The following is a 25,822-nucleotide window of genomic DNA, read 5'->3' as shown; positions in this document are numbered from 1 at the left end:
ATGATGGAAAATCTATTTATAGTATATAATATAAATATTGGGATTTCTGCATGAATAGCTCCTACAATGTGAAAATGTAATTCTAATTTAAAGGAATTAAAACAAACATATTTGAAAACATATTACATTGCCTTACCTTTATTAAACAGTTTATTTAAGCAGACCGAGCCATTGATTTAAAAAGGTGTAACTCTAACCAATGGGACCTGTACCTTGGTGTTGGAGATCTACTGACCCACTCCATTCTATAATGGGGTGCCATACTTAAAGCATATGAAATGGCAAAAAACAAAACAAAAAAAACATTTCAGAGAAGTGTATTGTTTGCTATGTTTAACATGATGATAATGGAGTTATTAACAGTACCGTATGGCAATCAACTGGAGGTGTATATTCAAACATACTCCATCATCTTGATGCATTGGGATTTTCACACTTCTAAGACAATTTTTTGGACCCTACTTTGAAATATGACTACATTATTTCATATCAGACATTTAACACCACTCTGCAGTGTTATTTTAGTTGTACAGTGTGTCACTATTCATGTCTTCTTTATAGACCTTTGAGAGTGCGTTCACATATACAATACGTTAATAGCGATCAATGATGTACGTTCCTATCTTTCCTGTCTTTCTCTCTTATATTTTTCTTTTTATTCAATTTTTTTTTTCTATTTCTATCTAATCTGGATTTGACAAAGAAGGTTGGTATTTGTTCTTATTTAATATAGTTAATGTACCATTTAATTATCCTGCCACATACCTTTTTGAAATGCTGTATTTCCTTTTATAATGGCCATCCTATGTCCTATGTTGCAAAGTTGTTCTTTCCTGAAAAAAAAGGGGGGGTTTCACATAAAAACTGTTTTAGCTGATTTATATTTTTGGAATGACTTGCTTGAACAGTCTGCTTCAGATTACGTCACAGCATTTCAAAAAGGATTAAGGTCAGGCTTTTTTTAATATATGGTATAGCTTCTGTTAAAACGACTCTGTTGCTGAATTACGCATATGTTTCTTTTAATTTTTTTTTTTTTTATCGTGGTTATTTTGCTTCATTTTTTTTGACCACAGAGAGTGAGCCCTGATACTCTGATCTAAAGTTTCCCAAATATAGCTTCCAGTAATGTTCAGCAGGCTTCAGATGTGTGGTGTTCTTTTTTTTGGTTTCCTGTGTAGTAACCTCTAGTATACACATTCTCTCAAGTGTTTTCTTATATTAGACTCAGCAACACAAATGGGATCTAGGTTAAGAAATTCCTTCAGATCCTTACCAGCCCAAGGTTCTTTGTTACATGTATAAGGATTTTAAAAGGATTTTAAGAAGTGCCCTTGTACTGCTGTGTGCAGTATGCCCACTCTTAGGTAGAGTAGCAATTGTGTTAAATTTCCTTAGATATTGTTTCATAAACCTTTCCAGGCTTTTAAGCTTTAACAAAAGTTCTTCTGAGGTCCTTTGAAATAATATTTGATCACACTACACTGTACTTTTTTTTTTTTATGCATTCTTTATTTATCGTAACAGTTTTTACTAAGCATACAAACAGCAGAAGAATACACAGGAAATTGTAGACCCAGTTAGGCTAGTCAAACACAAAGGACACATGAAAGAAATTGTAAGAAATAGTTTATCAATGGTGTATAAATGCTAAGTGAGGACATGGCAGTTAAATCTCAACCCCCCATCCCCTTAAAGGGAAACCCAATAGGGAGTGTCAGTCCATCGGTTACGTAGATCTGCCACACAGACAGTAAAGAAGGGATGCCCTGAACATTAGCAACTAATACAGGATTCACATGTGTCCTGATTACCATCATCTAAAATATGCAAGCCTCACCTAATGGTGGAACTTGAGGGCTGGGTGTAGTCTGAAGAGTCAAAAAATAAAGAAAGTAATGAGAGAGCTATGAGAGAAATAGAGGGGAGGAGTGAAGGGAGAAGGAGAAGGATATAGGGATCTGGGTTGGGTGGGAGGAAGTAATTTCCAGTTAGTGGCCAAAGGGCCTTATAAGTTTTATCGATAACCAGGAAGGTCTGTCAAGGTTGTTACACCAGTTTTGGCTATCTATGGGTTCCACGGTACCTGTAAGGGCTTGTCGCCCATTATTTATTTGTATTCTGCTGAGCAGAAAAAATCCAACCAGGAAAAACCATGTTTTGGTAAAACTACTGGTAGTCCCTGTGAGAGAGCTAGCTAGATCCTCCATATGTTCAATATCCTCAATGTGGTGGAACCATTGTCGAACTGTGGGCAGGGAGGTAGAATCCCATAAGGCCAGAATATACACGTGTGCTACATTTACCAGATGGATAATGATGTATTTTTTATATAGTTTAATTGAAAAGTCATTGTGAAAGAGGAGAAAGAAACCAGGGTCCTGGATCAGTGACCTTTTGGGAATAGGCATGTACCTGGGTCCAGAAAGTGTGTAACCAAAGGCAGGGCCAGAATATATGTAATAAATCATCCTGATGTGTATTGCAGCGTCAGCATATTGTAGTTCATTAAGATTTGTTGAAGTAGGTCAAACCCACCCTAAGCCCTTGTACACACGGTCGGACATTCTGATGGACAATGCCCAATAGGACCGTGTTGTCGGATAATCCGACAGTGTGTGGGCTCCATCGGACTGTTTGGATACTCCGACGGACCAAGTTTTCCAGCTGGGCTATAAAATTTTCCGACAACATGATCCGATCGGACGTTGTCCGATCATGTGTAGAGAATTACGTAAAAGTGCCATGCATGCTCAGATCAAATTCCTAGACCAAAGTTATTGGCTACTAGCCTGAATGTAGTAATGTCCTAACAAAATAATGTCATCACGTTAAGTACGATCGGATTTTCTGACAACTTTGTCTGACCGCGTGTATGCAACAGTTTCGGACAAAATCCGTTGGCCAAAATCCGATGGATTTGGTTGTCGGAAATGTCCGACCTTGTGTACAAGGGCTAAGACTGACCACAACACTTGGCTCATTGACATTGAGTTTTCATGTACCTTATCCATGAATGACCTTGTATGTTTAAGCCATTTGCTCAATAAAGGTATGAACATTGAATATAGGTGTGGAAATGTAAAATGTGTGTTTGATTCATTACACCAACTGTCTTTATTACCATTATCCTCAAGTAAAGGTCAGATCACATTTTAGGAACCATTCATGTAGAAATCCAGAAACTCTCTTGGGACTCACAATCATATATATATGTATGTATACTGGCATATGACAATCTGTTTCAAAGATTTATTTCTTTATCCTTAAAACCCTAGTTTTCTGATTTATGTACTGCATATTGTATTCTGCTTTACTAAATCTGACATTTACTTGTCTGTCCTTTTTACAGAGAATACTGACTATTTTGTTTCAGGTACGTACTTGTTCTTACTGCTCTATTAAATATACGGGGCTGCTCCATTAAGCACAATTCACAGGATAGGTCTGATGGGTTTGGTCTCCCTTTGCCAAATGCCTAATAGATCATGTTGACAGGAAACCAAAGGGGGTCTTGCCAGAGAAATCCCTATACTCACCAATATATGTTCAGCCAAGAATTGCAGCATTCCTTGTTAACTTTATCTTCATTGTTAATGGAGCATAAGTCTCCAAGGCCACAAAAAAAAATGGAAGTTAAGGTCACAGCAGCAAACTAACCAGCATGCTATTCTCTATAATAAGTTTGAAGATGTCCATATTTGATTATCCTTGAGTTCTATTACAAAGCCTTTTAAACCTCCCGAGGCAAATGTACATTTATATTCAAAATAAGACAGGTCCCTAGGTAGTGAAATGCAGTGGTATGTCTGCTGCTATCCAATTATCTGAACCCTGTGATAAAAATAGTTGGTGGCCTTTTAAGCAGGCAGTGCATAAGGAGAATAATAATACATTGTTCATAGAATTATTCAACTCCTTTTGTTTCAGTAGCAGATTTTGGAGTAAGTCCCACGCCTCCAATCAGCGTGACTCATAAACCAGAAGAGGACACTTTTGGCGTGAGTTAAATTTTGATGTCTTAAGAAAACACAGCCTCAGCTTTTAATGTATTTTTCTAACACTGGCAGCTTCTGTACAGATAATGAACTGAATGTAAACGGGATCTGAGCACAAATCCTGCAGTCTTGATGCATATTCTATGGTAATCTCTACATTGCCAATGAAAGGAGTGTTTCTAAACACTTTCAAAATGTTTACATGATCATAACTGTGGAGTATAAGAACCTATTTAATTAAATTAGGCACTCGGGCGAGTTTCTCGTCCATGACATACAGCATGCTGAATATCTGACATTTTGCTTGGGAGTTAGGCTTGAAAAATACATAGTGCTATGATATCATGGGAATAGAATAAGTACCCAAGTGAAATGTAATTTTGCACCCTCAATAAATCTTCTTTTCTTTCTGACTGGCTTTCTTACTGCCTTCAATTTAACAGTTTACAAGCCTAGTATTTTGCTTAAAGAAGAGTTCTAATGCACTCACGCACTTTAACTCTCCCCCAGCATTGGTATGAGAAGGACACATTAACCTTCTCCATCCCCGTCCAGCATTGGTGTCAGTGGGATACATTAACCCACCCCCCCCACCCTCCACACACACCACCACCACAACCACCACCACCCATCTTCCTCCATAGCAATAGTGTCAATGGGACTCATTTCTACTCCCCTTCAGCTTTGGTGTCAGTGGGGCACCCCCTCTTCTCCCAATATATATTCCAGAGAGTAATTAGGGAGCCAGCATCATCACATTGCCCAGGTTTGAATCAGGAAGGGGGAGATCTCTACTAGAGTCTTTAAAAAGACTACACACTCTCCCCATCATCCCCACATTTGAGTAAAGATCAATGTAGCTCGTCCTTTGTGTAGTGCTTCTGCAGTATCATTGACATCAGCACTTGTGGAGAAACAAGAAATTATAGTGATTCACTTTACTAGCAAAGACTACAGCTTGCCAGCAACAGGATTGCTGGAAAAAAGAATAGAGAGGTACTAACTTGCTTCAATGGTCCTCCTCCCTCACTGATGGAAACACTGCAGAATCTCCCATGGCAGCAAGAATGCATTTCCTAACTCATCTGGGGCAGCAAGGCGTCTACACCATGGAGATAGGTATTTGTCTGTCCTATATTGTGACACCATACCTGGCTAATTGTTGGCAACAAGATCCTGGGCGTGACATTGCCCTCAACAACCAGACTTCTTACTAAGCAGACCTAGACCTCACACAGAACTCCGGCGGAAGGGAAATAAAAAATATTTATATTACAGTTCCATAGTGAATCTCCTTTACCATGGCAGCCCGGAACCAATAATGTATTAGACACTAACCTGTACAAGGAAAATTAATTGGTTGTTATTGTCAGTGCCAGCACTTTAACGTTAAGACATAGGCCCCATTGGGTATATGCCCCAGAATTAAAATTTGGTTTTCCTAGTTAAATCTTACAAACAACAGCTGTAATTGTCCTGGGAACATGAGAACTCCTGGGAATTCTTGTATGTAGTATAGCAGATGACATTTATTATGATTTATTTTCCAAATTCCAAAACACTAACATATCACCAGGCTGAATATGAACAGTGTTGTAGGGTATATGGTAGGACTTTTTTTACATTGTATTCAGCAAAGACCGATTGAAAACAAAATGTATTTAAACATTTTTACAAATTTTAATTATGACCTATAACCTAGTCTAAAATAGTGGAACTAACATTACTATATAGAAGCGGAAGCCAGCTCCAGCACTTACAATAACGTCATAATTGTTGTCATCGTTTACATTCTTTGCCTCTTTTATGTCTTGCCAGTATTGCTTTTGCTTGTTTAGATCCATAATTATTTTTAAAGTAGTTTATAAATGTGTCCACATAAAATACCCACTGGAGACATCCATTTAGCTAGTGGCCACATCATGTAGGTTCTATTTATAATAGTTTCACCCAAAATTCACACATTTTTTCAAATGAATCTTGGGTAAATGGAAATGTTCCCTCTTCTTTAATTGCAATATATTCCCAATGCTTTAGACCAATGTTCCCCAGACTTTTGCCTATGGGCTGGATGTGGCCCTTTGCTTGCCCACTGGGCACTATTCCTCATGCTGACATAAATAAAGTGGCACTATTCTTCCTCCTACTGACCACAGTCACTAGGTATTTTTTTATTCCCACTGAACACCATGCTGGAGGCATTGTTTTCTTCCACTGATGCGGGGGAACTTTCTAATCCCATTGACCACAGTTGCTTACCCCCTAAAGTCTGGAGGAAAGTAAAGTGACCCTTTGTTTACAAAGCTTGAAGACTCCTTCTCTAGACCCTTCCAAGTAGTAATATTCAGAAGACCCTTAGTAATAAAATGAAACCAGGGACAGGGGCCTTTACAGAAGAGGCACTTTCAGCTACTACCTCGTTCTGTTGTCTCTTACGCAGTACTTTTTCATTTGCAGTTTACAGTGTAGTGAATGGATTGTGGCTAAGCATGCTTTAAAAAAATTGTACTAAAAACAATGAAGTTCTCAAAACCAAATCTTAACTAACGAGGAAGTTGTACCACTATCTTAAATGGAAACCTAATAGGACTTTTAATATGTGGTTTGTTCACTCTCCATTTAGAGTTCTAAGCAACAGAACTCCTTCTCATGGGAGTAATAACTATTATTGCTACCATCCATGTATATCAAATAAATGTTAATTTAGGTAAGGCTAGATTGCATTTGTAAATGCCTATGGGGACTTGGGATGCAGTATAATATAATTTACTGAGAACATAAGATATGCCTATTTAGGTTAAAGGAAATCTGTTTCCATAGTTTGAAAAATATTTTTTTATAGAAAAAAAAAAGCAAAAGGTGCTATGCATTATAATGTGTTCATCATTACATAAATATAGCAGTCAGTACAAATCACCAATACAAATCATTGCATGCTGTATGAATGAGGAAATCCCATGCTGTATGCCATGCTGCATGTTTTCATTAGAGATATGTGAAAATGACATACATGAGAATTTCATTTTGAATGTATGGAAAATCTAATCATATTTATATGATATAAATCTTCACTTAGAGGTCTTCAATTGAGTTTTGCTACTCAAGATGTTAACATATTTTTTTTTTCCAATTATTTACAGGTTTCAATAGCAGTTGGCCTAGCAGCGTTTGCATGTGTCCTTTTAGTGGTTCTGTTCATAGTCATCAACAAATATGGAAGACGTTCCAAATTTGGTATGAAAGGTAAGAAAAGATGACGAGTTTGTCCTATGGATTGGTGTCTTATGCTATTATACATTTTTAGCTTATTCATTTGTATCTGCAGATGTGTGTTTATGCTGCTGATGATTCTCCGTTGTTAGTAGATGCTGTATATATTACAGGTGTTCAGATTTTTTTTTTTTTTTTTGTATAGTTCCCAAAATATTTGGTACTCTTTTGGAATACTGACCGACTCAAAATGTTGGCTTTACTTTTTTGGCATGCTGTTCTTTATAGTATAAATGTACTCCTTTATCAATCTTTATACAAGTCCTTTGACAGCTCAAATTTCTAATGACATACCTAAAATGGAACTAAAAACTTCTGTACTTTACAGTCAAGGAAGCTGCCATCTTAGCCCCAGTTTGATCTGCAGATAACATGGTGCTATACATGTGAGCATTTTTGTACAGGTGTTTTGAAGTTCAAAAGGTCACCAATGTAAAAGAATTAAAATGTCTGTAATCTGCCAAAAAAGAAGCTCATGTACTTTTTTGAGCGATGGGCGTTTTGCTTTAGGCGACAGAACGCTCAAATGTGAACAGGGGCCATTGAAATGAATGGGATTTGAAATGAATGGGATTTGCCTTGTTGGGCGTTTTTAGAGCTGAGGCGTAGAGCAAAAAAATGCCCAAAAACGCCTAGGTGTGAACAGAGCCTTATGCCATGTACACAGGGCCGGACTTTTTCATCAGCAAAGGTCCGACGGAAAGAATCCGTCGGACAATTCGACCATGTGTGAGCTTCATCGGACCTTTGCTTTCAAAAAATCAGACAGACTTTCAAATATTTCCGATGGACTCAAGTCCGGTCTAAAAATCTGTTCGTATGTATGCTAGTCCGACGGATGAAAACCGACGCTAGAGCAGCTATTGGCTACTGGCTATGAACTTCCTTATTCTAGTCCGGTTGTACGTCATCACAGTCGAATACGTCAGACTTTGGTGTGATTGTGTGTGGCCAAGTCCGTTCATTTTGAAAATCCATCGGAAGTCCGCCGAAAGTCCATCGGGAAGACCGTCGGACCTAGTCTGCCAGAAAGTCCAGTCGTGTATACACGGCATAATTGTTTTGAGAAAAAGTTAAAGGATACCTTCACCTTTTGTAATATATTCAGGGTGTAACATGTAACATGTTACATATGGCTCTGCTCTCTTCTGATTCCCTGTTCTGACAGCTAGCATGGGATCTTCTCCCCGCTTTAGCTGTCACAATAATTCACAGTCACAGTATTCTATGAATGGGAAAACTGCAAGGACTGGCAGCTTTTGTGGCTGTTTGCTTGTAGTTCTCAATGAACTACCACTGCGCCGTTGAGCAATATGGTAGTCCATTGAGCTTCCTGTCTCAGATGTAACTTATTGCTCATATCGGAGGTACGGGCAAATAGATACACAAACAGTCTGCAGGACCATGGCATTATGCCCACGATCTGTTAATTGTGAGTGCAATGCTTTACAGGTCCCTAACAACAACAAGAACAAAAATAACTGAATATTTTTTTACCAAAAAAAAGATGTGCATTTATAATTTTTTTTGTAAATGTGAACTTATCCTTTAAATGGATTTAGTTCAATTTTAAAACTGGTGTGTTATTGAGCAATACATTTTCAAACCTATCTAGCTTACCCTGCAGTGGTTTTCATACTGCATTTCATTTTTTTTTAGCTTGGATGCAGACTGCACTGATTTTGATATTATGTATTGGAAAATCACATTGTTTTTCCCATTAGCAAAATAAATACAGTCGTATTGGCTTTGCTGTATAAAGGTTCTGAGGACCTAGACTTTTAACACATGGTTCTCAATACTATACACAAATGACATGGAGGTCATACACTAGCCAACTATGACATAGAAGGTGTTCTAATATGTTTTTTGTGCATATTATAAATGATGGTAACATTCAATCATGAAATAGCTGTTCCATAAAGTGCTGCCCTTCCCAAGATGTCACATCTCCTTTTTATCAAGGTCTTCTTGTGGTGGATCCATAAATCAGTTTTACTCTGCTATATACTCAGTGCAAGTGAATAATTGGTGTTGCAACAGCCGCTTCATAAATGTGCCCAGCAGGCATCAGTTTAGATTATCTAGATTATACTGTATTTGCTTGCACTTCACTATGAGTAACTGTTTTATGATTTGCACAATTATGAATAGTTGTGTAGTTAAATAGTTAATTCCATCCAGTTCAACCCAAAGAAAAAAAACACATACAAATCAAAACCTCCATATACATAATCCTATACCCACAGTCGATCCAGAGTAATGCAAAAAAAACAAAACAATAGAGCACGATCCAATTTTCTCCTGAAGGGGAACAAAATTCCTTCCTGATCCCCCAAAAGTCCACTGGATATTTCCTAGATGAATGTCACCTGTAAATTGCTGTATCCATTTATATAATGTATCTCTAGGAAATAATCCAAGCTTTTTTTTAAAACAATCTACTGAGCTGGCCAGAACTAGCTCTGTAGGGAGTTTATTCCACATTTTCACAGCTCTTGCTATAAAGAAGCCTTTCCGTATTTGGAGGATAAATCTCTTTTTTACCAAACGTAAAGAGTGCCCCCTTGTCCTCTGTGATGACCTTAAAGTGAATAACTCTACACCAAGTTCACTATATGGACCCCTTATATATTTATACATGCTGATCCTATCCCCCTTAATATCCTCTTCCCAAGAGTGAATAAATTCCGTTCTTTGAATCGTTCCTCATAGCTGAGCTCCTTCATGCCTCTTATCAGTGTGGTTGCCCTTCTCTGCAGTTCCCCCGATATCCTTTTTGTGAACTGGTGCCCAAAACTGGACTGCATGTTCCAGATGAGGTCTTACTAATGACCTAATAAACTTTAGTAAATCAACCCCACTGTCTCTATAATTTAAGCTGTATATGGTCGCTAAGGCCTGTTTGTTGCCATACACATTTAAACTGTTTCAGAAAGTTATCTTAGAGCTAGCAGTGAAAGAATTGTCAGCACCATCACTGCAAGCTAGTATGCGACCTCTCATATTGATCTGCTTCAAAATTACAGCCACAAAAGACTTGTTTTGTCAATTACAGAGAAAAAATACATGCTAAAGATGTAGCTCCTCGTTAAACTGGTTATAATATCTCTGTGTTGTTCAGGGTAGTTTCTTGCCTTGGCAGAATGCCACCTTCATTGAATTTTCTTCCTCCTCTGCTTGGCATTTCTTGTTAATATTGCGTAACAGATGCAACGCTTCCCTTTCAAATCTTGTGTAAATTAGCATTGAGGCATCCAGTGGAGAAAAATGTGACTTGACAGGACTCACTGTTTATTAGACTAGAATGAAGGACCAAGATGATAAAACCATATCTCGGAGAGGCTGCATTTTTCTATAAAAATATAAATGATGAAAACGAAAGAAGCAGAAAAAGAACAAGCAGCCAATTCATTAACATCCACACCTGTGAGTCGTACTGAATGGCGGTGAAAAGAGATTTGATACTTTGCCTATGGCAACTAAGAAGACGCCAGCATCCACTTTATGCAGACCTATGTTTGGCCAATGTAGAATATGTTCTGTTTTTGCACTGTTTGCCTCTTTGCATTGTGTTAGCGCTGTTCAGCTAAATGTGTCGGTGTTTGGGAACTGCACCGTGGCTGCATTCTCACTTGTGTTGGGTTATCTGAAGATCCGATGATTGCATGATCTGGTCCCAGTGACGTGGTCTGAAAGCCAAGAATGAACCTTGATTTGTTTTCAGTGCAACCTACATATCTATAATCTACGGTATATCAGATTTTTGAATCTCAAAGCGGTACATTGTTTTGCGTAGAAATTTGCTGTTTTATATTGTAGGCCTGTAATTCTTAGTAATAACATTTAAATCTGTCCAAACATGAGTCATTAGTAGACATCCCGGGTATGATAAAGTTTTGAAACACAAAATCATAAATTATAATATAATAAATAACTATAAATAATTATAAAAAAAAATATATATATAATAATAATAAAATGAATTTCCCCATGATTCACTATTCAATTCTGCAAGTGTTCTAATTTACTATCGCTGTTTTCTAGCTGGTCTAAAAGTGCTTTTGACGTAAAGGGACACTTTTTGGTTACCATGGACGTTCTCAAGTTTTCAGGCAGAAAGAACAGTATATATAATATAAAAGCGCATGCAGGGCACTGGACAAAGCACTAGGGATGAAAGGGAGGTGAAATTATTTGATACAGTAATTTAATCTGTAGGATTACAGTGAACTGTATGTGTTATGTTTTTTGTACTTTTTGAATTTGCCGCTGGCTCCACCTCCATACTTTCGCAGGGAACGGAGCCCGGCACACAGAGCATTGGGCGGAAGACACAGCCTGCCGGCAGCGGGGGGACATCGCAGGAACCTGGGGACAAGGTAAGTAACCTGGACCAGGATCCAGAGATGCAATCTCGAGTGTGGCTCGGGGTTACCACTAACGGTACTGAAATTTAACCCAGATTCCCACACTCGGGAACACCTCCAGGAAGGTTAAAAGAGGACAAATAGCCCGGACACCCCATCCACAGACAAAAGATTTTGATAGTTGATGGCCCCATGAACTTGCTCAAGCAAAGTAAATGAATAAGACCAGAGCAGTGGCGGCCACTCCATTAGGGGCACAGGGGCGCCACCCCCTAATCCATGCACCCGGCCCCTAATCTACATACAGGGCCCCGAACGCATGGATTTCAATGGGTTTTTTTTCCGTTTTTTTGAAGCACGTGATTGGAGCCTGAGGTTCTAATTGTCTTTAAAAAATAGTGGGCTCGGGCACAGAGCACTGCGCCCTAAGCCCACCCGTTTGTGTGACAGTAGCAAATTAATATGGACTATTGTCTTCCTGATTCTCCTCCCAGCCAATCAGAAAGTGGTTCCTGAGACCCAATTGGTTAGGGAGTCTTAAGACTGATTACAGAGACTAATTAAATGTACCTACACTAGGAAGAGCTTCAAGAAGAAGAGTTACTCTACCAACATGTGAAATTTGAATGACCCATGTACCCATGTACATTTAAAATAATTGCTCAGAAAAAGTATTATGCTGAAGTTTAGGTACCCGAATCGTAAATATTATGAAAAGAAGATTGGATGTAGTCGGACAACAGGGATTTTCTCGATACCGTCACAAGACATTACAAAATTTACATTTTACATTTTATTATTTACAAAATACATTATAAAAATCAGGACAAAAATAATAAAAAGAATACATATAAATCCCTTGTTTCTATACCCCCTCCATTGGGGGTCACCTCTGCCTCAGAGGTTATTCCAGAGAAGATGCATTAGTGTAGGCCGTCAGGCTCAACATATTTTGTGGCTACCCGCTTCTTCAGGAGAATATAGAGGGCATTAAGCTCCAAGGTCATGCTCAGCCAGCCAACAGCCACAAAGGGGCATTATAGCGGATATCCCTGGGTGAACATGGGAGCAGATATGGCCAGAGCCACTGTAACTGTGCTCAGCATGAAAAAAAAGTTGAAACCAAAGATTGGTCCCAATTTTGAGGCAGTGGGATAGATGGACCTTAGATGGATCCCAAGAATTTTAAAGGCAGTATAACAGATAGATAAACCTTGGATGGACCCCATGGATTAGGTGAGTAGTAACGTACTCGGAAAAGGTAACTCAAAATGTGAGTCCCAGATATATATATGTGTGTATGGTAGGTTCAACAATGAGGCATACCCAAGAAACTCTGCAGCCATAAATTGATTGGTCATATATCGTAGAGTCTAGGACACCATCGCAGTCCTGCCCAAAATATAGCCTGACAATAGGTGGTCCATCCACAGGCATCCACCATTGTGCAAGATGCAAGTAATAAGAAAAGGTAAGGCCACTTTTGCATTACTTTCTGTACAACTCTTGTGCAATCTTCAAATGCATCTCTTGTCATATGCAAAATAAAAACTGCTTGCACCCAAATGCATTTTTAATCCATACCAACAGGTGGATAGGTGTACATCATAAGAAGCTAGAATATTAATCTTCCGTTTTTGTTGAGTGAATGTGTCCATTGAAATGCAAGAGCGTTTGGCAGAAGACATTATCATTTTAGTTGTGAGGTCAAACAGAGGAAGATACATTTTTTTTCCTTTATTTCCTAAGCAGAACATAAAAGAAAAAGAAAATATATTCAGCACACACTATCAGGAAACCTTTTAAGAGGTCCATCACTATCAATTCATTTAGTATTCGCTATAATACATCTGATCAAAGCACATTCATTTGATATTTATGTGGATGTCAAATGTACTTCCAGTGTTCCTCTATTATAATTTAGCATTAGTTAATAGGTACTTTGAACCAAAGTGGTTGATTATGATGGGGGATACTAATGCTCTCTCCCCTTACCTAATAAAGAGTTAGCTTTATTAATAGAAATGGAATATGTAATTGCTATCAGTTGTGCTGTTTTGAGGTGGCTATGTATTTTCAAACAGTATGAATGTAAAAAAGGTTAATAAACTATTAAGCATTTTTAAATCCACAGTCAAATGTTATAATAAATTTAGCGAATGTTAAAATACAAACTTTTATTACATTGCAGCTTATCAACGCTTACTGTAGATGTGATGGCTGCATTCGCTTTCTTTTTAGGCCTATTTTTCTTCTATTTTTTGAGTGATCTGGCCAGTAATTATGTTGTTTTTCATGTGCGACTTGAAATACATCGGTGCGGCTTCATGCACAAATGTCTATCCAAGTCGCACTCAAAATGGCCAAAAGTAGTGCAGGAACTACTTTTTCAAATCGATGCGGCACCACAAGGTCGGCCTCATACAGATTTGAACAGTGCCATTGCCAACAATAGGGTGCGTCAAATCGCATGACAAGTCGCTGCAATGTGAATGAGGGCTTATTATCAAATATAAGGAAATGATTCCCGATGGCTACACTTATTCCCTGACCTGTCTGGTGTGTTCCTTGGACTTCATGATGCTGTTTAGTCACTAAAGTTCTCTAGAAAACCTCTGAGGGCTTCACAGAACAGAAAAAGAAAATAAAGAAGAAAAAAAAAAGCCTTCACTGCCTATGATTGTTGACTTGATGGATCAAAGTGTGAAGATTACCAGCAAAAATGCATAGCTTTTTATCCAAAAGTTTCCAGGAGGCAGTTATTGCCTGTGTGAAAAAAACAAAAATAAACTGTATGAGTCCGATCGAGAAAGGATATATGTATCCCACAATGTCCTTTTAGCTAGATATGTTGTTACTGTGAAGTATAGCAGTGGTCCCCTGCATATTCATATATATATCGACTTGAAAAAGTATTTCTACCCTTGAAATTTTCCACATTTTGTCATGTTACAACCAAAAAACGTAAATGTTCTTTATTGGGATTTTATGTAATAGATCACATATTTGTGAAGTGGAAGGAAAATGGTTTCCAAATTTTTTTACAAATAAATATGTGAAAAAGTGCAGCGTGCATTTGTATTCAGCCCCCCTGAGTGAATACTTTGTAGAACCATCTTTCACTGCAATTACAGCTGTAAATCTTTTTTAGACATGTGCATTCATTTTCGTCTGAATGCATTTTCGTTCGAATTTCGGGTAGAATCCGAAAACCAAAAGATCCGACATAAACAAATGCTTTATTTTCATTTTCGCCTCCTTATTCCCCCCCAAATTATAAAAAATACTTTAACCAAATGTGTACCAAACTCATTTATAATCTCTCCCTCTGTTATCACAAAAGTGATCACCCAAAATAACCCCCTAGAATATACAAAAAAATCACTGTTTATATTAAAACATAAATTTGAAGATTTGAAACATGTTCTAAATCTAAAGTCCGTCAGATTTTTTGACAGCAAAGGTTCAGTCAAGCCCACACACGGTCGAATTTTCCGATGGATCTGTTTTGTAAACTTCTCCACAACTTTATCCCTGACCTGTCTGGTGTGTTCCTTGGACTTCATGATGCTGTTTAGTCACTAAAGTTCTCTAGAAAACCTCTGAGGGCTTCACAGAACAACTGTATTTATACTGAGATTAAATTACACACAGGTGAACTCTATTTAATAATTAGGTACCTTCTGAAGGCAATTGGTTCCACTAGATTTTAGTTAGGGGTATCAGAGTAAAGGGGGCTGAATACAATGCACGCCGCACTTTTCAGATATTTTTTTTTTTTAAATGTTCCTTCCACCTGGGCTGGTCTATCACAAAAAATCTCAATAAAATATTTACGTTTTTGGTTATAACATGACAAAATGTAGAAAAATTTCAAAGCATGTGAATACGTTCTCAAGGCACTATATAAATCATAGGCAGTGAAGGCTTTTTTTTTTCTTCTTTATTTTCTTTTTCTGTGTTTTTTGGCCCAGTAAGTACCCTTGACAGCTTCTAACAGAAAAGTTATAAATGTATGTCCATATAGCTCAGGACTATCACCTGAACTACATGTTGACTCTATGCCCCATGCCCTTTTATTGAGGTGGGACCATTTTCTGGTCTTGCATTTAATGAGACGATTAAATCCTAATTATGTAATAGGATACTTTCTCTTGAATTGCTTTCTGGCTCCTGGACCATTTGGAACCATCTCAGTGGCTGCATATGTCTTTCTTGTAATCCATATATTGTGAGGTACATTTACACAGTTGATATGTGATGTATACTGTATATAGCAATTTCCTTTTGCATGTCATTGATTGGCATTCATCTTGTAGAGTCTATTCATTGCATTCCTAAATAAAGAACTCACTGAAGAAGACTCAGAAGATGAGTTGAAACGCGTAGGGGTCCCTCTGCATTGCGATGCTCACTTGATGAATGGAATTTCTTGCAATTTCTTTTTCATTTCATGTAACATTTATATTGCATGTGCATGTTTTTTATTCTTACATTGATTTTAATAGTATGTACAAACTTTTCTACATTTGATACAATCATGTATGCACATTGATGCCTGTAAAGTCCCTTCCCAACTTTCTTTTTTTTCTACTATAAATACACTCTGTTCTTATCTGCATAAGAAGCTCAGAGAGCTGGGGCAGAAAGAACAGCAGTACACTGGTCTTCTTATTAAATAACAAGGGATAAATGTGCAAGGGATAGAAGGGGCGTGTCAGCACAGGTGTAACCAGTGTAGGAGAGCAGGCTGAGATCCCAGCACAGCTAGAAAATTGACCATGCTGTGCTCTCATGTACATGGTACAGCAGGCACATATCAGGAATAGGAAATGTTGGGTTAACATATTATTTAAGCTGTAAAATGAAATGTTTTTTTTATGTATGTGGAGAATTAACTTTTGTTCAAGGAATTGAAAGATTGTGAGCATACACTCTGGATTTGGGATAATCTCAATACATATACCATGCACAAATAGGTGCTCGTATCTTTATACATATTCATCCCTCTCTCTCTGTATTCCAGACCTGTAAAAACCTCTGATTACCCCTGAAATTACTTTTCCTCTGACTTCCAACCATAATAAATCTTTGTCTGTCAATAGTTTTGAACAGCTGAATGATTTGGAAAATTGCTAAAATTATATTGTTGTGAAGACAATTGTTTCACAGTATGGAGACTTGTATTATACACTGAAAGGTCTATGAAGCCTTTAGAAGTGAAATCTACATTTGCATATTGAGAGTGATATGGGAGGAAACCAAGTAGAATCCATGTGCAGTGTTGGACCAGTCCTTCTGCACGTAGGCCTGTATATAAAAGCCAATAATTCTCAGTTTTCACAATATCTGTGAAATATATATTTTTTTCCTCCTGTATTTATAAAGATGCATACAGATTTTTATTCATATTTCAAGAATAATAGTCCTGTAAATTCTATTTGATAGACAATGTAACCCAGACTTTCTCAACACAGAGGAACCCTTGACATAACTTCCTGGTGTCAGTGTATCCCTGATAACAATTACTATATCTGCAACTACACTTGTAGTCTGTGGAAAGAATTGCCCCCTTACAGATAGCTATAAAAATCAATGGAACTTATTTGAGGAGCAGACATTTCTCATTGCCCAAGGAACCCCTGGAAACCTCTGGATGAATCTTAGGGTTCCATGCAAACTTGGTTGAGAAACCCTGGTGTAACCATACAGGTTATGGTGAGAAGGGACTAAGACTTAATGTACATGACCGTACATGGGCTATACAGCATGTACATGACATTTCAGAGACACTTACAGTCACTGATTGAGATGCATCTGAAAAGGCGGCTGTATGTGGTTGTACCCTGGAGGTTGCATACCATTTGACCTAATAAGGCCACCTGGCTATATTGGGTTAATGTTACCACAAGAATCTCTGGCTCTTTGTATACTGTATGTGGGCAGAGAGTATCCTGGCTGCTACTATATGGCCCTGAAATTACAGCTTACTTCTGGATTTGGCCAAACCCAAGTTTAGACCAAATGCAAGCTCATCACTAATTGTGACTCAAGCATTCATTTACAGTTTTAGGACACCTGTTGGAATATGTGTGCAGATATTAAATTTTTGAGTGTAATCTGGCATTTATTTTACATAAATTTTACCAACCCAAGTTCAAACTGAACATGAGCACATCACTAATGGGTACCCAGGCATCAATTGACAGTTCTGGACATATGTTGGAATTTATGAGCAGATATTAGATTTTTGAGTGTAATTTTTACCCCTGACATATATTTTTATTTTATTTTACATACTGTAAAAATGTGGTATACTTCCGACGCTTTTTAAATAACGAAAATTTCGATTTCTTCTTGAAAGATATAATTTTTACCAAAATACTACCATTTTATTGTGGCCTAGAACCAGGATCTTCAAACTTTCTAAACAAAGGGCCAGTTTACTGTCCTTCAGACTTTAGGAGGGCTGGACTGTTGTCAGTGGGAGTAGAAAATGTCCTGGTGTCACTCGGAGTAAACAATGCCCCACCTTTGGTATTTAATGAAGGAATTGTGCCCCATCATTGGTGTCAGTGGTAGTAACTAAGCCCCATAATTGGTGCCACTGGAAGTAACGGTGGACCATGGTTGGAGTTAGTGAATGGAATAATGCCCCAAGGGTCTGGTAAATGCAACCAGTGCCACATCTGGCCCCAATGCTGCAGTTTGGAGATTTACTAGAGTCCGTAGAATTATGACATATGTGCATACCATTGGAAGAGACACATGGTCACATAGGTGTATCTGTAGTGTTTGCTGCTGACCCATTGTAATCTAGTTGGGCACAGATCAAGATAACTTTCAAATATAAGTTGTGAATTTTGAATATGCTGTCCAGTTTTGGCCACCAGTCCTCAGGAAGGATGTGCTGAAACTGGTGTTTGAGTAGTCTAGAGCAGGGCAACAAAGGGAAAAGAGACACTTAAGAGGAAATATGATAGCAATCTATAAATATCTAAATAGTGATTCTAGCATATGGAGAAAAGTATTCAGTCTCAGGCTGATCAAGAGGACATGGTCGCTCAATGGAGCTGGATGAGAAGTGGTTCAACCTTAGACTGGATAGAGGTTCTTTACTATTAGAATGGTAAGGATGTACAATCCGTGGTGTCAGTGGAATGTGTTGATACTTTAAAAAAAAACTTTTAGATGGGCATCTTTTCGAACACAATATATAGGTATATGGGAAGTGGTAGAGGCATAAATGCATACACACACCCACACAGGTTGAACTGGATAGATGGGTTTCCTTATTCAACCTTCTCAACTATGTAACTATGTAAATTAAATACAATCTATCTGTTGTTTGGTTTGATATACAAAACTGTGTCTTTATTTTAGTAAAAAATGATACTTGCCTTGAGCATAATAATTCTTCTTAAGGGAATCATTTCTTCTCTATAAATGCTGTAAAGCCTTAAAAAAAAAAAAAAAAGTTTAAGACTCGTGGGCTGTGTAATTGCTACTGCCATGAACCCAATATAGAATATTACCACTGCACATAATGAATAACACAGAATTGCATGCTTATTTCTTAGAAAAAAGGCTCAATGAATGTATAGGCTACATAGCTTGACATGTATATTTATGACTGTGCTGTAGGAGCATCATGTATATTAAATACCGTTTCTGTTTAAGCAAAACGTGTAGGCAGATAATACCCATAATTGTGCCAATTAGTGAAAACACAGGTTTGTTTTTGTCTGCTCTGCATATTCTTCAAAGCCTAAATGCATTACCAAAGACAACATTATTAATCAGCCGGACTTTTAAATTGATGCATGTGTTAGAAGTTTAAGTACAGTCATGAGATTGAACTATTTAGGGTTGGGACCAGTGCCAGAAGTTTCAACTGCTTTGCTAAAACAGAAATACAGTAACAAACATCCACAGGGGAGTTTAGGATTTTCCATGTTGCTTACATCTAAAAGAGTGGAGACACTTAAGCTTTGGATTTTAATAAGTATAAAGTATATGAGGATTAGCAAAAGGATCCTGTGTGTATGTGTTACATATGAATGTTCTCATATCAGTAATTACTTCCATTGTAAAGATCTCATTGGTCCATTAAAAAGATGTTCTCTAAGTGCCATGCTCCCAGACGGACTCTAAGTGGAATTCAATACTCCATTGTCTTTGATGAGTCTCTCTTGGTGTATTATGAGCTTGAAGCAAGTAATTCTACTCAGTTCATTTTATTTTACTGTACTTTGTAAACATTGCTTATGCTCCATAGATTAAGAAGGACACCATGAGGTTTATTTAAACAAGGATTTCCACTTACAGAAAAAAAAAATTGGCAAAAACATACTCTTGTTGCCTCTCTCCCTATCTGAACTGCAAGGAGATCCCACAACTCCTGTGATCTTCTATAATACCAGCACTGATTAGCAGCTCTGAGATTTTGGCTGCCTGTAGGCAGGTTACCTACTGTAGTTAGCTAGCCAGCTCGGCTGCCCAAGCCAGGGAGAAGGGGCTAATGTTTTACCGCCTTCTCTGGGCAAGAGCACAGACTTTTTGGGGACTGGCCTCTTTTCCCATGTATTATAAAAGGGGGTAGGTTGGGGTCCCTGGGAGAGGGAATGGGAACTGTTGAAGAAGAACGTTGCTGGGACCTGTGGGGCCAATCCAGGAACCTAGAACCAGGGTCTGTAAAAGCGCTACCAAAGGTTAATCCACAGGACAAGGAAGATGAGGTAATTGCCATGGGTAACTGAAAGGAGGAACAGCTACGGCAACCAGTGGTTTGGCTTTGTACCAGCTAGGTGACAGATCCTCTGATACCGAGGTAGTCTGCACTCTGATTCCCTCCCTAGCTGTCCGACTACTCCAGTCACTGGGAGCAGACTAGTGTTATGGAGATATAAGGCCTGATCACTAGGTACAGGAAGGAAAGAGTTAATGAGCACGTATAGGGCAAGCTATGTGTTTGGCAGGACCCCATACTATTACTGGGAGTGAGGCAACAGAGGTACACTGGACTGGAGTAGTGGGCAAAGACTCTGCACGTTTCTCTTAATACAAATATACATCAGTTACAAATGTGTAGTGACATGGGATGAAATATTTCACATAGGAACTCTGTATATTATTGCTGCACAGTGGCTTATCTCTGAGTAAGGGACTGCCGTGATGTTTGATTTCTCACATTTCTGTAGCCTACTTCTTGTCCCCGGGCATTTTTGAGTATGCCCTCAGGCGAGATGTTATCTCATATGCACAGGCACAGAAGACCCCACCCACATGCCATTGGCAGTGTATCCTTTTTCAATGGGTTACCAAGGCTGGCCTGTGCCTGCATGACATATTTACAGTGGAAACCATCGGGTTACATACTGTAGGTAAGTGGTGCCACCTGAAAAAGGCCAAGTAGTGTTGTCAAGTAATGTTTTCCACAGAGATACAAAACAGGGCTTTGAAGGTAAGTATTTAATATCTATATCAAAGTGGAAAGATACTGACATGACTGACTCATGGGCAGTAGAGTAGTTGCACCAGTGGGTCTTTGTTGTCAAGATGTGCTTTAAGGTGCCAATGCAAGTGGAACCAAGTTAGTCATACTTGTTTGTACCCGTTCTCCATTTTTTTATCTCTCTACTGTGGTTGTGCACACTTTGTACAAGATTTGGAATTTGTTGAAAAGGGGAGGGGGTAGATGAAGTTGTGTTGTGTCCGTAGTATAATGTATCTGAAAAATGCTTACAATAGCTTACAAAAACTCCACTTTTGGGTGTTTTTATGAGTGTTTTAGCTAAGGACCTGCATAATCAGCAAATGTTCAAAATGCTAAGGACAAGTGCAGCAGAAAGGTAGGAAAATAGCAAAGAAAAAAGAGAATGAATGTTATGAAATACAAGAAACAGCTCTATTCACTTTGTGTCATGTCATGCTACCAGTCCTATGCATTTCATTCTAATGGTGCCTTATTTATTTTAAGAACCTTATAGAGTCCCAGCTCAAGTTAGTTGCATTAAGTTTCATTAGAACCACATTGGCATTATGACCAGACTGGTTCCTCTAACAAAGGATACTGACTGTTTGCAGGAATTTACTTTTGAAATGGATTTGGTGATTAGGGATGGGCGAATGGTTTGGCCCAAGCATAAGTTTGGGACGAACTTTGGTTGTTCGGACGTTCGGCGAACAACAAACATTATGCGGTGTTCATGGCAAATTTAAAAGCTGCGGAGCCCCATTTCCCCAAGTCCCCAAGTCTATGGGACACTAATATGAAAAATCAAAAGTGATAATTTTAAAGGCTCATATGCAAGTTATTGTCATAAAAAATGTTTGGGGACCCGGGTTCTGCCCCAAGGGACATGTATCAATGCAAAAAAAAAGTTTTAAGAATGGCTGTTTTTTTCAGGAGCAGTGATTTTAATAATTCTTAAAGTGAAACAATAAAAATTAAATATTCCTTTAAATATCATGCCTGGGGGGTGTCTATAGTATGCCTGTAAAGTGACACAGTATTCCTGTGTTTAGAACAAGACCACAGCAAAATTATATTTCTAAAGGAAAAAAAATAATTTAAACTGATCGCAGCTGTAATGAATTGTCGGATCCCTTCAATATAGATACAATTCATTCAAAAAAATGGCATGCCCCCCCCCCTCAGTCCATTACCAGGCCCTTCAGGTCTGGTATGGATATTAAGGGAAATACTGCACCAATTTTTTTTTTTTAATGGCGTAAGGCTCCCCCTAAAATCCATACCAGACCCCTATCCAAGCACACAACCTAGCAGGCCACAGTAAAAGAAAGAGAGAGTGCCCCCACAAACCATACCAGGCTACCTGCCCTCTACATGGAGAGGATGCTTTGGAGTAGCCCCCCAAAGCACCTTGTTCCCATGTTGATGGGGACAAGGGCCTCATCCCCACAACCCTTTCCTGATGGTTGTGGGGGTCTGTGGGTGGGGGGCTTATTGTAATCTGGAAGTGCTCTTTAACAAGGGGATCCCCAGATTCTTGCCCCCTATGTGAATTGGTAACGGGAACATTGTACCCCTACCAATTCACAAACAAAGTGTCAAAAATAGTAAAAATGTCAGGAGACACTTCGGGACAAGTCCTTTATTAAAAAAAAACAATGGCACGCAATGTAAATCCATTTCATGCCACTTGACGAACTGAAAAAAGAAAAAAAAATGCAACAGCTCCATCTCCTTGGGAGGCTCCCACACACTGCACGCTTCTTCTTGATGACAACTGTTATATAGCTGAGAGCAGGGTCACCCAGTGACATAACTGGATGACCCCTGCCCCCCCTCTGATGCCATGTTATGTTAGAGGAAGGGAGGGTCACCCGTTTACGTCCCTGAGTGGCCCCACCCTCAGATATATAACAGCTGTCAAAGCGAGAAGCATGCGGTGTGTGGGAGCCTCTCACATTTTCAGTTCATCGGGCAGCGTGAGAGGGATTTACATTGTGGGACTTTTCCCAAAGTGTCTCCTGTAATTTTTACAATTTTTTGCACTTTTTTGACACAATGTATCCGTTACCAATACAAATGGAGGGGCAGCATCTGGGGGTCCCCTTGTTAGAGGGGATTTCCAGATTCCGATAAGCCCCCTGCCCGCAGACGCCCATGACCACCAGGCAAGGGTTATGGGGATGAGGCCCAAAGGGCCTGATAATGGACTGGGGGGGAGATGCTGTTTTTTTCAATGAGTTTTATCTATATTGCCATGACCTGTTTTAAATTAAATTTTTTCCTTTAGAAATGTAATTTTGCTGTGGTACTGTTCTAAACACAGGAAAACTGCGCCACTTTACAGGCATACTATAGACACTCCCCGGAACGATATTTAAAGGAATATTTCATTTTTATTATTTCACTTTAAGCATTATTAAAATCACTAAAAAGTTCATTAAAAAAGTTGGCATCACTGTAGGATCTTCAATATATGTAACAATTTATGGTCACATCAAGTTAAAATCGAGCATAACAGACCCGCTAACGTGTTTCAGTCACACTGGCCTTAGTTATAATTATAGTGGGTCTGTTATGTTGGATTTTAATCCGGTGTGCCAGTAAATTGTTACATACTGTATATGGAAAATCCTGTCATAGTGTTTTGCTTTGCTTCTTTTAAGGTTATTTGCAGTAAACCAAAGACACATTAAAAACGTCTGTAGTACATGAATGTTACATAGTTACATAGTTAGTAAGGTTGAATAAAGACACCAGTCCATCCAGTTCAACCTGAGTGAGTGCCTACAATTGTCCCTATGCCTGTACATTGTACACTCACATTGGTCCTTACCCTCAAGGAGCCCACAATCCAAGGTCCCCATTCATATACTAGGGCAATTATGGACAGAAGCCAATTAGCCTACCTGCATGTCTTTGGAGTGTGGGAGGAAACCAGAGTACCTGGAGGAAACCCACGCAGGCGCAGGGAGAACATGCAAACTCCAGGCAGGTAGTGTCACAGTTGGGATGTGAACCAGCAACCCTTCTTACTGCTAGGTGAGAGTGCTAACCACTAGACCACTGTGCTGCCCAATGTGCTTTACTAAACAATGTACAAGTAATGTACATACAGTTGTAGGGAAAACAATACAAGACATACAAATTATCACAAAATATGCATACAGTATACACATGCACAAGCTATCTATCCTTCCCAGCAAATGAGCATGGACAATGCATGCAATTACACTAAACAGCTACTTATTTACCTGGAGACTGCTCCTTGCTTTCAACAGTCCTCCAGAACTACCGGTACATTTGTGTTCTCAGCACATGGCTGTGTCCAAGTGCTTATTTCCCTCCCTCTACTTCCTGTAGCATCACCTCCTGTCCTAAGTTCATGAACCAGTCCAACAAATTCATTAGCAGATGAATAAGGGAAGCCTAGCTTCTAAAAACATTACATGTAACTAAAATGCATCACTCTTATATGTATGCTATAAAAATCACTAAACTAGCCATAGCAACACACATGGCGCCAACTTTTCTGATGGACTTAAAGCTTGTGGGTGACATTTGGAAAAAATAGTTATGGAAAGCCACAGTTGCTAGTGACACAGAGGTGCCTCTCTAAGCCATGACATTTCCTTCACAGAAAATCTGAAATTAACTTCTTGAGGGTAGGTGCTCATTTAATCCCATGCCTATGGGTATAGCATGCCAGTCAGAAATGATACTGTATCCCCAAATGTACATTCATAATGATTATGCCTGCTATCCGCAAATATAGATAAGACATTGTTTCTTAGTATAGCCATCTGACTCACAGCCAGTTTGAAGGACTATCGTTTAAATTACAGAGACAAAAGTGCTGTAAAATAGAAACTAATATATCAAGCAAGTTCTATAGACTCTGCTTTCTTTATACACCACATATTAAATGCATCAGTCATCCAGTTTCTAAGCACTGGATTCTATTACTGCTCTAAATCTGCAATCTTGGCAAAATCCTACTACAATTAAAAGCAGAGCAGAGCAGAATTAGTCATTTGAATATCCAGTTTAAGATGATATTTTTTGTAGGGTATTATGCTTCACATATTAACACTTTTCTAGTAGGAACTGGCAAGGCATACATGGTGAAAGGTGTCTATTGCTACTCTACTGCAAGGAAAGTCAGGGGTTAATTCGTATGAATTCTTCATTACGGATAATTTTTAGACTTTAGATTCCTGCGGCTCATCTGTTAAGTTGACAGGAGTTCAGTGGAATCATATGTACTTCATAACCAGACACACTTTGAGCCACAATGCATATTAATTAAGAGCCTCTGTTTTATTAATTTTCAAGAGTCAGGGATAATTAAAGCATAAACAACTAGTAGTGGAAGACGGCGGGATGATGACAGGATGTTTTTGTGCATGGAACTCTACGGAGAGCACATTAGATGCTGTCATTACTTTAGTTTCAGAGTCTGACACTGCGGAAGCCGAGCTACTGTAGAGCATTGCGGTTAGATGAGATACGCTCGCCTTCGCCTGCGGGGGGCTATAAGTAGAGTTATAGTTGCCCCCTCAGGTTCATGTATTAAATATGAGCATATATTGTTCATAGCAATATCCACATCTCATAACAGAGTATATAAAAGGCTTGTCACAACATCATCTGTAAAACATTTACGGCTAATGCATTTTGCAGTTGGCTTTGTAATAACTTACCAGAGA

At 38.6% G+C, this 25,822-nt stretch overlaps 1 protein-coding gene across 7 annotated transcripts in view; it reads left to right on the top strand.

The window, feature by feature from the left end:
- Positions 1 to 25,822, top strand: part of NTRK3 (neurotrophic receptor tyrosine kinase 3) — a 1,011,888-nt gene that overhangs the window by 528,202 nt on the left and 457,864 nt on the right. For 3 of the 7 annotated variants that reach the window (XM_077472642.1, XM_077472647.1, XM_077472646.1), the window contains exons 10-12: positions 3,353 to 3,376; positions 3,931 to 4,001; positions 7,139 to 7,241. In XM_077472642.1, the coding sequence (XP_077328768.1) occupies positions 3,353 to 3,376; positions 3,931 to 4,001; positions 7,139 to 7,241 (198 nt within the window). The remainder of the gene's footprint in view (positions 1 to 3,352; positions 3,377 to 3,930; positions 4,002 to 7,138; positions 7,242 to 25,822) is intronic. The other 4 variants (XM_077472645.1, XM_077472648.1, XM_077472643.1 and 1 more) reach the window with 3 other exon arrangements.

Source organism: Lithobates pipiens, unplaced genomic scaffold (genome assembly GCF_037356315.1).
Source record: "Lithobates pipiens isolate NorthernLeopardFrog02 unplaced genomic scaffold, aLitPip1_a1.2 Scaffold_8, whole genome shotgun sequence".
Lineage (NCBI taxonomy): Eukaryota > Metazoa > Chordata > Amphibia > Anura > Ranidae > Lithobates > Lithobates pipiens.
The sequence above is the reverse complement of the archived record's forward strand: the minus strand, read 5'-3'. Positions and strand labels throughout refer to the sequence as shown.